The sequence below is a fragment of the Agrilus planipennis genome, unplaced genomic scaffold (genome assembly GCF_000699045.2).
Source record: "Agrilus planipennis isolate EAB-ADULT unplaced genomic scaffold, Apla_2.0 scaffold79, whole genome shotgun sequence".
NCBI lineage: Eukaryota > Metazoa > Arthropoda > Insecta > Coleoptera > Buprestidae > Agrilus > Agrilus planipennis.
The window spans coordinates 56403-72496 of record NW_020442428.1 but is presented as its reverse complement, the minus strand read 5'-3'; the positions used below and the strand labels follow the sequence as shown (position 1 = coordinate 72496).

The following is a 16094-nucleotide window of genomic DNA, read 5'->3' as shown; positions in this document are numbered from 1 at the left end:
CCGGACTTTTTTGTAGACCCTTTTAAGATGTACAATATTGTAGTACATTATTTTGATCTATCTCGTAGGGTTCAGCCAGCGTTTGCAATGTAAGCGCAAAAAATGTGTTTATTTACGACATCACATTAGAAACCTCTAAAATTATCAGTGTTTCCCTACTATATTATGCATGTATTATACATATAAACCTTCCTGTTGATCACACATCTTTTAAAAAAACCGCATCAAAATCCGTTGCGTAGTTTTAATGATTTAAGCATACATAGGGACAGACAGTGGGAAAGCGACTTTGTTTTATATTTTATACTATTTAGTGATTAACTAAGAAAATTCGTTGTGAACTATTATCACAAGTTCAAAAGTATTCCGTTCAAGTAAATCAGATGCGACGTATGTAATGCTATGATGCGGCTAGACGAATCGCCAATGTGGCTGGCTCCGTCGTCGTCTTTCATAAACGAAACTTATGCTAAAATGAAAGATTATACTTTGGACTTCAAGGATTATTTGTGTTCACGAAAGAATAATGACTGCAGCCACAAGGCGTGCTTTATTATGCAGAAAAGCGGATTTAAGTTTGCTTTACGATGTTCTCATTATTTATGTCGACAACTTACTTACGTATCGCGTTTCATTAACCAGAAATATCATTTATATGTTTCGTACCGATTAAACATACAAGGAGCAGTCTTTTTAAGTTTATGAATTAATTATTATAATATCTATCGAGTATCCGCGTAAATCTACAGCTGACATGGTCATCAAGGTGTGGTAATTTGGAGCGAGAATTGCAAAAATTTTTTTATGTCCATTATACAAATACAGAAAGCAGACAACACCTTGTTTTTAGAACGAGTGGTGCATAAGTCTTTCATCATCATCATCATAAGGTCGTCAGTCCTAAGGCTGGTTGGACACGCACTTCCAACTCCTTCTTATCCTGAGCTAAATTTCGCAGTTCCCTAAAACTAGATCATCCCACATCTTGAACTATTTGCAAACAGTAATCCAATCTAGGCCTATATCTACCCTTCCTAACTCCCGTTTCTGCCTCTAATATGTCCCTGACTAGACCTTCATGCCTGAGAAGGTGTCCTACCAACCTATCTCGCCTATTTCTGATTGACTTCCATAGAGTCCGTTGTTCTGCTATTCTTTCTCTTCATTTCTAACCTTCTCTATCCACAGTAGCTACATCATTCGCCGGTAACACCACATTTCGAACTCTTCTAACCTTTTCTTTTTCGCCGCGCCCACCGTCCATTTTTTACACCCGTACAGCGCCGCACTCCAAACATTCACCTTTAACAATCTTTTTCGAATTTCTAAATTAATCGTTCGCGAACATAGTTTTATTGAACGAAAGTCGACCATGCGCTATTCTCTGTTTCATATCCCTACTATTCCTTCCGTCTTGACTTATCTGACTTCCTAGATACCTAAAATCAGCCACTTCTTTTAATCTTTCGTATCCTATATTTACATTCGCTCTTTTCCTACTTTTTCTTCCCTTGCATACCATGTATTTTGTGCACACGTGCTTAGTTCCCTCTATGGAAACCGCTCCCTTTGGGAACATTTCAATATTAGCAACTAAGCAAAAGTTTCTAAATAAGCATCGTATTTATTTTATTAAAGAATCCCTTTGCGAAATTTGGAGATCAACCTAAAATCAAGCCATAACCGAACAAACATAATTTTCAAATGGATTAATGTAGGAGAATAGATAGTGAGGATAGAAGATGATGAGAACAGAAGATAGAATTACCCTGCTTTCACACAGACGGTTTTCTAACGGCAACCGTGCCGTGCCGTAATTTCATTTTGCTTTGCGTTCACACTGCACACGGTTTTTCACTTCGGGTTTAGTTTTGTGGCATAATCGCAGAAAAACATAAAAAACAAGAAGATTTTGGATTCATCCACTACTTGAAAACAGACAATTGGTGGGTGAATTTGTAACATTATTTCATGAGCTGCGAGAGGATAGCTCCAAATTTTTTAATTATTTTCGAATGTCCATTAGGAGTTTCGATGAATTATGCGTAAAATTGCAAGAAGTTAGTACGCGAAGCTGAAATATTAATAGGGATTACTGGAAAGTAGAAGTAATAAAATTTATTGATAGCGATAGAATTGAATACAAAACAATTTGAATACACTGTTCCAAATACTTTTCACAGAGAATTACAATAATAGAAAGACAGATACAAAAGAATTCGAGTAGAAATATTTACAAAAGGGTGTAATATAATGTTTAGTCAAATATATGTTTTAAATTAAATATAGCGGTGTTATTATACGCCACACTGTATAATTTCTTCTGTTAACTGTACAATTCAGAGCGAAAAACGATCCTGAAAACAATTTTTGCCGTGTGAACACACGGCACGTGTGAATACTTCTATACACTTGCTTGTGTCAGTGTTGCCGTGCACGGCTACGGCGTGCTGGTGCTGCGACGACAGGCGTGTACGGCTCCGGCAGCAAACCGTGTTGTGTGAAAGCTTGCATATAAACCAATGTATTTCTATTATACACGGCACCGTTGCCGTGCACGGTCACGGCAAAAAACCGTATGTGTGAAAGCAGGGTTAGGTAACGTGAAAGCGGCGCGGCGTTCCGTTGCGATACGCTAAATCGCGTGCAGTAAACCGCGTCGTTATCGCACTGTGTGGAAGCGGCCTTATAGAGGTACAATTTTCAAAATTTATCAACAAAGCAGACGATGTCAGACATATCTTCTTCATACAAATGTCACGAAAAGAAGCTCAGACAGCAAAAAAAAAAAAACGGCAACGTTAACAGAAAAGTTTCCCTTGCTTCAATAAGTCACCCTCCGTTCTTCCGTTCATTATATCCGTAGTGGATTATGGACGCCTGTTAATTTTCGTGTCAAATGAACCGTGAGCGATAGTGCTCGGTGTTCTCGTAAATTCGCCCGATTCGATTTGTTGTCAATCCATTGTCGCCGTTTATCATTCATACTCGATTCGAGTTAATGAGCCGGCAGGCGGGCGGACGAGCGGTCGTCGGCGGCAGTAACGGCGGAGGCGGTCGCAAAGAGCATCCATCCACTTCAAATCGCCGCGACATAATAATAGACAGACAATCCGCTTCTGTTGTATGCTGATGAGGTGACCCAGAACGCTCCCGATATCCACATAATTGAATTGCTAGACACTTCGATTTACAAAGACGAGCTTCGTAACATCATCCAGTATTATAGAGAAATGAAGAATCAGATTGGAAGCAATAAGAAATTACGTATTTTTACAGTAAGCAGATGTGAATCGTCGGTACAATTAAATTATTTCATTTTGCTGATAAATTGATTGAAAGAGAACAAATTTACATTACATTTAACCCAGTGATATTCATATTTGGATATAACGAACACATTTACAACGAAATATCGGCTTTAGCGAATATTTTTAAACAAGAAATTAGCACGTATAATGAACTAATATTTAATCATGAGTGTGGTTTCAAAGTTCTTACACTTAATCAACATAATGTTAAAGAACAAAGCGTCTTGATACGACAGACAAACAGTGCTACTAACATTACACAAAAAATGTAAAAAAAAAATGTTTCCATAATGTAACCTCTAGGTTCAACCAAAATGGGGGGGAAGGTTCTTAAAGAGCAAGCAGACTAAGACAAGTCCCTGAAAGAGGGCAGCAGCTCTTTCAGTACTCAGGGTGGCACAAAACACGAGGATATCGGTAAAGCACTCTGATGCACAATACTGCGATGTAGAAGGCAACGGGAAATCATCACATTATGATATCCCAAGTAAAACACACCAAAATTAAAATGTTGACGTCCTCTGGGGTAAAGCACTCCGGACGTAAACTAGTCCCCTATTCGGATGTCAGGGTGGGGGCTACCTCGGGAAATGTCATCAATAAGTGCAATAGGAATAGGTGCAATATTTCACGAGTCAGAGCGTGGAATGTTAGGACAATGAGGCAAGTAGGGAAATTGGAAAATTTAATGTTTGGAACGCGGCGTTGTACGGGAGTGAAATATGAACAGAAGAGGTTACAAGCGTTCCAAATGTGGTGTTACAGGCGAATGATGAGGATACCGTGGACAGAAACGGTTAGAAATGAAGAGATATTAGAAAGAATATGAGAACAGATGACTTTATGGAAGTCAATAAAAAATAGGCGACTTAGGTTAGTAGGTCATCTTCTCAGACATGAAGGTCTAGTCAGAGACATATTAGAGGCAGAGACGGGAGTTAAGAGGAGTAGAGGTAGACCTAGATTAGATTAGGTGTTCTAGTTTTAGGGAAATGCGAAGATTAGCTCAGGATAGGAAGGAGTGGAAGTGCGTATTCAACCAGTCTTAGGACTGACGACCTCATGATGATGAAAGTAACCTCTAAAAATGGAGCTACTTCAGGGCGAATTAGAAACTCCCTAAACATCGAGCATTTCAGAATTTGATACTGTAAACGATCATTAATTTGACACTTACAAATACAATAATGATTTTTCTAATAAAAATTTAATTCCACTACAGTTTTCACAATGGAACAGTTTCGAAATTCTTATTGATAATGAAACGTGTACCGAATATAAAATATATCGTTTATTTTTGCTATCATCGTGGACAAATTAATTTTCAACATCGTGCCATCGAAATGGATCTTTTGAATTGCTAAATTCAGTAGTTGGTAAACATTGAAAACGACCGGCTTTCGCTTTCGGGGATTCGGAGATTCACAATCAGACTAGTACATATATATAATCGATTCATCTGAGGCCAACGTCCTTCGGCTAATTAATGGACCGAAGAAACTAAACGACCGATAAAGGGGAACAGTAGAATAAATCAAGATTCGTCCAATCCACGAACGAAATAGAAATGTGTGCAATGTGTTTACTTTGACAGATCGGAGATAAGTGTGCTAGCCAAAAAAAAACAAGAAGTCTTCTCCACTCTAGTGATATTCTGCACTGATAGTAATTAGCAGTAGAATATTGCCCAATAGGGACTCTTACACTCGAACACTTACATTTATTCCGAAGTCTTTAACCGTTAAAAGTGATAAACTAATGTTTTATACATGACGTTTCGCTTTATTTAACAATCATCAGGAGAATATATCGAGGAATGTAACAATAAACACATACGAGCGCCAAAACTTTAAAGGGTTTGATGACGGTTAAACAAAACGAAACGTCCAATATCAAACATTGCTTTATCATTTTTGACTGCCAGCATGGAAAAACCCATTAATTTGAGACTTAACTGTCAGAACTTTGAAGATTAATTACAAATACTTTTTATTTAAAAATAAAAACAATAAATAATTTCAAAAATAATTGAAAACTACCAGTTAAAATTTCAGAAAACGATTTCTCCAGAAGTAATCTACATAACTTCATTTCATTTTTAAAGCAGAAGTCTTATTATTACATTCTAAGTTTCGCTTTTGTGTCAGGCAAGAAACAATGTTTTGGTGCAAGGTCAGACATAAGTAGCTATTAATAATAAATTAATTTATCTGCTCTTAACTGATCTAATCGATACCTACATCATTACAGATGCTTTTGTGTGCTAGCAATTAGTAGTCTCTATTGACAAAGTCAAGGCGAAAAAGATATCTATAGGCCAGTTTCGAAAAAAAGAAAATTTTCTTTAGATTAAAATGATATGAACTAAATGAAATTAATATTTTAAGATGTTGGTCTAATGTATTTCAAAAGCATTCACTTTCTAAACAATTTAAATAACAAATTACTTTTTAACTTTGTTGTATATCTATCATAAAATGATTGTTTATAATTTAACTACATGTACACAACGTCAATGTGTTGAATTGCTCTTGAATCTTAAGAAGAGCTACATAAATCAATTACAAATTACTCATTCACCAACTAGTGAAATAATTTTGGTGTTCACCATCTAGAATAAAAAGCAGGGAGAGCTAAGTATCGATATTATCAATGCGTCATTAATAATAGGCTTGAAAGCAAGAGGATGACACCTTGTGTCGACAATAATCAAACATCTCCTCAAAAAGTTATAACACAACTGCAGTTGATGTTTATCTGCTATCATTAGTTTCTTCAAAATGTGATTTTTATTTTAGGATGCGATGTTGGTAGGACCCATTTTAGTTTTCTGATGGTGCACATTCTATGCTGAACTTTTCGCAATTTTTTGATTTATGATTTCTCACTATTCTGAATGAGTTTGACAACAAACCTTTTATGAAAATGTTTATTTCTTTTTATTAACATAAAAAACAGCGCAACAGTAGGTTGTTAGGAAACCTTCTCAGGCATGAAAGTCTAGTCAGAGACATATTAGAGGCAGAAACGGGAGTTACGAGGGGTAGAGGTAAACCTAGATTAGATTACTGTTCGCAAATAGTTAAGGATGTGGGCTGTTCTAGTTTTAGGGAAATGCGAGGTTGAGCTCAGGATAGGAGAGAGTGGAGGTGCGTGTCCAACCAGTCTTAGGAATGACGACCTTATGATGAAGATACTTCATCAAAATAAAAACTGAAAACAAGGTTGTTCCTGTAATTCTAGAACAGTTTTATGTTTGCTTTCAAATAAACCTCAACCATAAAACATGTTAACTTCAAATGATTATTTCCATAACGATTACTATTCGATTAGGTAATCCAAATAACAGAATATTCCGGTTAATAGATTCGTCCGATGTTTCTTGCAATTAATGATCGATAGTTAAATTTAATAATCGCCCAGCCCTGATAATAATAATATATACAATATTCATACTGTGATCAAATCCATAAATTACTTTGCCAGTCACCAATGTGCCCTTTCGCGCAACACACACACACCTATATAACCCGCCATTAATATTGACATAAGTATTTTCTATTGTTGATCTGCTTTAATAAAACTGTTACGGCTTTATATTTTCATATCAAACTGTTTGTGCATGTGGCGTAAGTTGAACGCTTTGCATTTGGACTCCCTTTCCCTCTGCTTCCTTCTACATATTGTACGCAGATCCGGCATTGGAAATGCGTTTAATACGTATGAGAGGTCGAATGTTTTAAATCCTTAATTGTTTTCGATTTTTGGTAATAACACCCGACATTATTCGAAAGTTATCAGATACGTGTGTCTGCTAGTAAGCTAACGTTATCTCAGAGTGAAGGGAACCTTGCCCGCGGAATGTGGCAGCATTTGAAAAATCTATAAGTAAGGCCATCGTTAGTTGACTAGTTACTTTGTGGCTGTAGAACGTACTAAGTCTGAGTGCAAAATGAAACGAGTGGTAAGTTGGGATCGTTACTTTTTCAATTTTCTTTTAATTAATTCCAACCGGACGCGACGCGGTCCTCTTAATTTTTCATGTTAATGTATCGCTTCTGGTCAAGGTGGTTGGGTTTTTAAGCGATTGATCCTGAAACATATTCATCTAGATTAAACTGACATTATTCGATAACACGTGATTTCCTTATGGCGAGTAATTAATATTCTTAATGTTTCAATTACTGTTTTTAAGGAGCACATTCAAATGTAATATTTTGCTAATCGTAAAGTAAACTCGTTTAAATATTTATTGAAACGGACGTCTAGGCAAACTTATTCAATATTTATAAACTACCATATGTAACTGTTATACGCACCCACAGAGGCGTAATAAGGATTTTTCTATGAAAGGGGAGCCAATTTAAAATTTAAATTAATTATTATGAAAAAGTACCCTAATCTAATAGTTTTGGATGGACTTCTAAAAAACCGCTGGATTCTATTTGGGGAAATTTGATACAATTTTTTATTTTGATGAAAAAAAACGATGCGTGTAATGTTTTTTTTAATTTGAGTTAAGTTAAAAATTAACCGAATTATTTCCGTCTTTGTTACTATCCAACAGAAACTTTATTTTTGTTTCTTTTCTCATTAAGTTATTATTTCAGGTTTGTTTATTATTCGTCATCGTCTCGGCAATCAATGGGCAGGGAGATGACCCTCGTTTCGGGTCACCACCCCGTCTGGGACCTCCGCCAAGGCGTCCAGTGCAGCCACCTCATTTTGCACCAGAAGATCTCGACTCATTCCCCCAGAATCTCCAAGAATCCGATCCGTTTCCGAGAAGGGACGCTCCCCCGCCCACCTACCGACGTTGGGACGGTCCCCTCCACGTTCCCGTCATCAGTTCATTCGGCGTACCCACCGAACCACCGGAAGTCCAGGAAGAACGTTATCTTCAAATCGCCGCTCTCAAGGAAGCATATGCTACAGCGGAACCGGAAAGGGATTATGACAAAAGATGGGATGGAGTAGATGAAAAGGAAAGAGTTTCCAACGCCAACTCCAATGTTCAATATGCACGCAACGATTACCAACAACCGCGGCCTCAACAAACTTATGAGCCTCAACAACCTCAACAGACTTATCAGCCTCAACAGACCTATCAGCCTCAACAACCTCAACGGTCTTATCAACCTCAGCAACCCCAGCAGGCTTACCAACCTCAACGAGCCTATCAGCCGCAACCGTCCCAAATTGATCAGTATGATAGACAGCCTACTGGATTCTCCAAGTCCAATCCGATACCATCCAAACATTCGTTCTTCCAGTAAGACTATCAATATATTCAGCTACAAGAGTTCAGCATGTGTAATTTTTGTACATAATTACGCAACAATCAGTTTTTAGTACAAATATAAACTATTTTCAATTTTGAGTGAAATTTAAAAAATTTTCGACCGCTTTGGTAGATAGTTGAGTCAACCAATACGTTTTTATCATCAGTATATTCTAACCTGGTCCAAGTTTTAAGGGGTGACTTTGTTTTATTAAACACCAGATTAAATGTAAATATTCTACCTTTATAAATTTGAACATACAATAAATTTTTGTAAAAAGGTGTGCAGTTTGATCTGTTCTAATAAAAATGAGAATTGGTGTTCCTTTTTATAACTTTCTCTTTGATTTATCAAAAAAATATTCAGTGCTTCTTTTAAACAGATAGCGATTAACGAATTCAACACTAGTCAACATTCAACTATAATCGTACTGTTCTATAAAAATTGAGTTTTACTCAAAATAAAGTGTATTGACGTCAAAATGTCTTCTCTGACAAAGTCTACAATTAACATATTATGATAACATGTAGAAAGGAGAAGAGGATTGTAACGTACATTACTGGCGTTCAAGCCATAACTACAAACTTATGTTAGGTTATGATTACTAAAATCAAATGTTGTAGGGTACTCTTTGTTGCCTTGAACATTTATCTATTCACTAATTAACCTGATGAAGCATTAACATATAATTATATAAAGCTTTGCTTCATTTGTGTGTTCTGCGACATATCCCCTTGCCTTTAAACTGCCTAAATAACCCTAAAATTTGCCCTTCTATTAAAAATAAATATATTCTTATATACAAACAAATCCCATTAAAACCTTAGTGTAGTTCTCCATGGGGATGCCCTCTAAAATATCATTTTATTTTGCCGATTTAAGATGTCTTTAATTTCAACTGTGTAGTCTAAAAGAAACAAGAAGTAAAGTTATGATCGAAATATAATAAAACTGAGAAAATATACTACTAACATTATTTATGAGAATGTACTAGCGAATTGAATATTAAAATTAAAGCAATAAACTAATAAACAGGTATGTTTAAGTAATAATAAATGCAAAAATATCAAGTAGTAATGACTGATATTATGAAGTAACTGATTTATTACGAAGTAAATAATATTACTGTTATGATATTGAACTATCTAACATATAATGCTTACGCAGTTTGAGTTATTAAATGGAAATTATAGTCTGTATTTGCCGTTATACTGCATTAGGAAGTAGATAATTTGATACGGTAACATGCAAAAATCTATTTCGATACAGGAGCATATTAAATATGATGTAGACAGAAAAGGCTAGAAATAAAGAAATACCGAGTACAGATTACTTATAAGTTAATAAGAAATAGGCGGGATAGGTTGCTAGGGCACCTTTTCAGGCAGGAAGGGCTAGTTGGCGACAAATCGAATGCGGATACATGAAATGGATGCGGCAGATGTAGATCTAGAATAGATTACTAGTAGATATAGTAGCGACTTAGGCTGCTCTAGTTTTAGAGAAATCTCAAAACAATAGACAAATAATAATTGATGATGAAGAGCTTCTGGGTTTTTTGCCGTGGTCGAATTCTAATTGCAGACGTTTCGTCGTGCTTGACAGATGACATCTTCAGTGCGTATGATCGGAAATTGAATGGTTCATGTGGGACCTTAAGCGTGCTTTTGTATTAATCTCGCGGTCACGGTTGGCTGGTATCGCATTATCGTTATATTTCGTTCCAGTAGGTTGCACCCCCGTTTGTTTGTTTCTTAGCAGTTGTTTCCAGGCTCTGTTTATCTTTAATCCATCTTCCTTGTTAAGATTATCCGAATATTGCGCAATTTCTAAGGCTTCTCTCCTACCTAAATTGTCGTAGTCTAACATGCGTACTAACACTTACGTTTCTTCGAAGGAGATCATGTGTCCATCTTTCCAGGAATTTTCTGCTGAAGCGAATTATCTGGATAATCTTAACAGGGAAGATGGAACAGAGCCTGAAAGATCTCACATGAACCATTCAGTTTCAGTTCATCATCAGTTGGACACCGGCCGTGAAAGCGTACGACTCACTGAAATAGTAATTAGTAGGAAAACTGGGACAGGACACCCTGTATGTTGCAGTCAATAATGCAATTGCAATAAAGACAACTATGCGCATTATTTATCATTTGCTAGAATACAACGGTTAAGAAATGTTTTATGATATGCACTTTCAATAATAAATGCTAATAAAATCGGGCAAGACCTCTAATAATACCTCCGTCTTCCTACAGCCTTACATATTATGTATATACAAGTACACGCAAATGTATATAAATATACTGAAAGGTCAAATAGTTTACGATATCGCATACACAGATACTGCCGCAATCATGCGTGAAAACGTGTACGCGGCAGCCGAAGTAACATTTTTTTTGCAGCAATTACTTACTTACTCCCTGCTAAGTACGATCATTTTTTTTACTCGTTCCTGTTCGATTTGTACAGCTATTATTAGTAGAGTATTGTAGTACCCAATGGCCGAAAGACCTTGATCGAAAATGTCAGCTCGTGGTCAAGCATTAAAGACCAATTTTTGAGAACCACCACTTAAATGCGCTCGAAATTGCATGAACAGCCTGGGTTATTTACCTCAATCATTGTGAAGTCAATGACAAAAAACATTTATCACTTAAATATATGTATAGTTAATTTATAAGGCATTACAAACAATTAGACAGGTGCCTGCCTTTTTTATGTACTTTTGGGTCTGAGTTATTCCCATCCAATCGATAACACGAGCTCACTTTAATTTAATCATAGAATCCTGGTTTAATGCCTGCCTTATCGATTTTACATTACCGTTACCAAAAAATTGAAATTCTGAAAGTGAATTTATGTCAAACTATATTTTGACAACTCTTCAAATACCTACTAATAAAAAGTCTTGAGATAAATAAACATCACCAAGTAGATATTAATATGCAAAACTGTTACATCTATTAGGTACTTGGTGCAGATGGTTCTAGCGTCAGTGAGAGTGATGGGAGTGATGATTGTGCCACACCTTCTTGTGCATAATAGCGGACTCGATAAATTAGGTAGTTTTTGTAAAAATGTATATCGAGCGACGTGATCTATCCTATATCGGTCTATATCTCTATAGGTCATACCATAGCATAGCGTTCGAGTGGACGCCGATTCCATCACGCTTCCTTAGTCCAAGTTTTGTTTTGTGGTTTTCTTGGATCATTTAGGCACATTCTGGAGCAATAATCTTTCACAGGTAGTCTATCACCTCTTCTTTATCCTAATTTCGTTTGTATCAACTGCTTCACACCACCACCTACCTATCTGCACAATTCCTAAAAGAACGCTGAAGAGGGTCTTCCTCTTCATCCTTCGGTTTTACACTAGAGTGTAGATTAGTGGGACTGGCAACGCACGACTATTACTAGCTAGTTTGCCCAAGTTTTGTTTTCTTGAATCATTTAGATAAATACTGAAGAAGTAATGCTCCACATTAATCTTTCACTTCTCTTCCGCCTTCATTTCTAGCGTCTTATCTTCTTTTCCATAACCACCACTCATCCGTCCTCACGATTCCAAAAAGAAGTCTGAAGAGAGTCTCTTCCCTATCCTTTGGTATTGCATTAGAGGGTAGAACGAAGTGATTCTCTACTCAGCAGCATTATTAGCTGACAAGAATTAAATATTCAAAAGTTTTCTAGTTGAAGATGTTTTTCTAGGGATTCCTTTGGTTCACTTAGGAAAATGTTGGAGCTGCAATATGCCACATATAGTATTTCACTTTCCTTCCGTCTTCATTTCTTGCGTCTCATCTTCTTCTCCATAACCACTATTCATCCGTCTGATGTCTGAAGAGAGTCTCCTCCCTATCCTCCGATTCTCTACTCAGTAGCATTACTAGCCGACAAGAATTAAATACCCAAAAGTTTTCTAATCGAAGCTGGACATGAACACCTACTGGATTCTCAAAACGCCCCCTATTGTCCAAGATTTTCTGAGGATTCCTTTGGTTCACTTAGGAAAATGTTGGATAATCTTTCACTTCACCTCAGTTTTCATTTCGTTCTTTCCATCTACATCTCCCCAATTACCACTCACTCAGCCCCACGATTCTTAAGAGACTAAAGAGGATCTTCCAATCATTTCATCCTATTTTGCACAGAGTTTAGGGGGTCCGAGGGACTGTCATTCAACTAACATTACTAGCTTATGAGAAATACACAAAAGGTTTTTCATCGGACCTGTGGTCCAGAACGCCGATTGGATTCCAGTACGTCCACACTTCTAAGTTTCTCTGAAAATTCCCTGGTTCACTTACGAAAATGCTGGAGTTGCAATATTCCACGGATGATCTTTCACTTCTCCTGTGTTCAATTCGTTTGTCTCATCTGCATCTTTAAGAGAAGACTGAAGAAGGTGTTTCCACCATTTCATCCTACTTTGCACTCGAGCTTATGTCGAAGGGACTGCCATTCCACCAATATTACTAGCTTGTAAGAATGAAATACGCAAAAGGGTTTTCACCAGGTTTGTGATCCAGAACGCCGATTGGATTCCAAGTGAGTCCCCTCTAGTCCGAGTTTTTCTGAAGATTTCTTGGATCATTTAAGTAAATGTTGAAGCAATTATATTCCACAAATTTACACAATTTTAACAAAAAGTGTTGACTTTAAAGTTGATAATTGTGACGCGAAACTAAGTCTGTATAAATGTATAATTACATTTCTTCTAAATGTAAGCAAAAGCGCTAAACAACCACTCTCCTGTTGTCTTTGCCTATTCTTCGTGGTGAATTAGTATTAGACCTCTGCAAAAACAAAAGCTTAACTCCGTTTTACTGTGGTGTTTTAAATAGAATAAACGTTGGTGTTTAAATTAATTCCAAAAAAAAATACGTTTTTGTAGATCACATTAGATAGGCTTGTCACAGGAACACTTACTTGATTGCGTAATTTTTACGAAATTCTCAATTTCTGAAAAGCCCAATACAAATACTATCTATTGCGTCATCGCGGTTATTTAACTGCAAAACTTTTAATAACATTTTGTTTTTATCAAATTCATCAGCGCCAGGTAAAAGCATTACTGGCAAAATCGCTCGAAACTATATCAGAGCATTGAAAAGAACAAGGAGAGGCAAATTTCTCTTTTTTCCATTCAATTTGTAGGTATGTTAAACAGCGTTTGTAAATAATGAACATGTAACAATTTTCATTCGTGTGATTGTTCTTTCTAGAAAATATGCATGCTGGCTAACGTCAGTGGCGCACACATGGGAGGGTTATGGGGGCGCAAGTTTCTTGATAACAAATTTAAGGATTCGAATTTTGTGGAAGATCGTGAGTATCTAATAATTTGTATTACTAGTTTTATTACACAGTAACAGATTATATTTTTGTAAAATAATAATTATATTAATCGAATACTGTATTGTATCTAGGCAAATTGAAAGCGCCTTAAATACCATAGATTTTCAGTGCCATACTGCCTATATGGATCTTACAATTCGTAAAATGTGCAAAAAATAGTGTATAATTATTACCAACTTGAATTTGCCAAAATTTGTGCAGAATTTATCAAATACTATATTCTTCAATTTTCTATTTTATCTATGCATATAATAATCCAATTGATCCTGAGATTTTCTTTATCATATTCCAATTTAATAAGATCGTTTAACCATCATAGTAAATATTCTACACCAATAACCATTATTGCTACACAAAAAGATCTTTGGCCGTTAGTTCACCATTAATAACCTAAAATCCAATCGCGACATGATCGGTTAATCCTTGTTCAGATAAAATTTCAGGTATAAAAGTTAAATAAAAAGAAGCCACTTCTATGCTCGCGAACGGTTAATTTAGAAATTCGAAAAAGATGTATGTTTGGAGCGCGGTGTTGTACGGGAGCGAAACGCGGACGATGGGCGCCGCGGAAAAGAAAAGGTTAGAACGTTCGAAATGTGGTGTTATAGGTAAATGATGAGGATATCGTGAATAGAGAAGGTTAGAAATGAAGAGGTATTAGAAAGAATAGGAGCACAGAGAACTCAATGTGGAAGTCAATAAGAAATAAGCGAGATAGGTTGGTATGACACCTTCTTAGGAGTAGAGGTAGACCTACATATAACATATGATGACTGTTCGCAAGTAGTCAAGGATGACGGATGTTCTACTTTTGAGGAAATGCGAAGATTAGCTCAGGATAGGAAAGAGTGGAGGTGCGTGTCCAACCAATCTTAAGATTGAAAACCTTATGATGAAAGTTAAACGGATTGAATTTGGTAAATACCAAGACATATAAAAGACCAATCAATCAAATCAAAACATTTGGGCTAAAAAACCGACAAGGATAGGTTAATTTTTGTTTGACTTTATGTTTATGATGACAAGTACATACGTAACGAAATGGAATATTTATTGGTGGCTCGTTTGACTTTTTTGTTTTCCATATTTTTTCGTATATTTTTCTAAACATCCGATGGTAGGTCCCAAAGGACGTATAATTTTCTATAAACAGTGTGGACTCACTTTTTTTCGTAATTTGCCAGTTGCATTTGTTTAAACAAAAAACAGTACAATGTTGAAAATAAAAAGAATCAGTGCGATGGCCGGGAATCGAACCCGGATCAACTGCTTGGAAGGCAACTATGCTGACCATTACACCACCATCGCCCCATGAATAACAGCTTTTAAGATACGAAATTTCCACGGAAATGAAAATATGTGTGTATAAAAAGTTGCCTATTTAAGCTTTTATACATTATATTTAAATTTTTGAGTAAAAATCTGCATTTAATGATATCAATTTGCACTATTCATAAAAAGAGTTCTGTTCTGTGTTGAACAAACTAGGACAAGTGATAATACAGAATTACAAAATTAATATATATTTATAAACCAAATCGGGCGTAATTTTTTAATGGAAAAAGAACTTTTTTTAGCATTAAATTCATTATTTATGATTTTAAACGCAAGATATAGCACACTTTTAACAAGTCAATTCTTATTAATCTTTATTAATTTGATTTTAAACTGAAAGAGATAAAATTAATCCAGGTTTCTATTAATCTAGTCATTATCGAATCGTTTAATCAAAACTTTATGAAAGTAAAATAGTTAGTCTAGCAGATAAATTTGATGAAAAATAAAGTTTGAGAATTGAGAAAGAGTCAGAATAAAATTGTTCAAATGCCTCACGTACAGTAAGTTATAAAATATAAATATTTAATTTAATATGCCTTGATGATTAATATTAAAAATTTTAATTTTTATAATGTTGCGAACATACATCCTATTACATCCTTACAAATTTAGTTGCAAGTTGTTGCCTGTTTTATAGGTACATGAAATAATAGACATTAGCAGATTTTTAAAAGCGCTGACGATGAGAATATTTGAAGATTATAAAACAAAATAAAATTAAGTACCTACTTAAGTAGTTATTCAAGAAAATACGCATAGATATGCAATTCATTCCAGTCTAGACGTTGTACTTATTAGAG

The 16094-nt window shown here is 35.7% G+C and overlaps 1 protein-coding gene and 1 non-coding gene across 2 annotated transcripts; one reads left to right on the top strand and one right to left on the bottom strand.

The window, feature by feature from the left end:
* The first annotated feature begins 7039 nt into the window (after positions 1–7039).
* On the top strand, positions 7040–8927 carry LOC108734640 (activating signal cointegrator 1 complex subunit 2 homolog). Its single transcript, XM_018466279.1, has 2 exons — positions 7040–7275; positions 7922–8927. The coding sequence occupies exons 1-2, from the start codon at positions 7264–7266 to the stop codon at positions 8585–8587; spliced, it is 678 nt and encodes a 225-aa protein (XP_018321781.1). The 5' UTR covers positions 7040–7263; the 3' UTR covers positions 8588–8927.
* A 6265-nt stretch (positions 8928–15192) lies between these two features.
* Trnag-ucc lies at positions 15193–15264 on the bottom strand. Its single transcript has one exon. It is a non-coding gene; the product is annotated as a tRNA-Gly (tRNA).
* Positions 15265–16094: the final 830 nt, after the last annotated feature.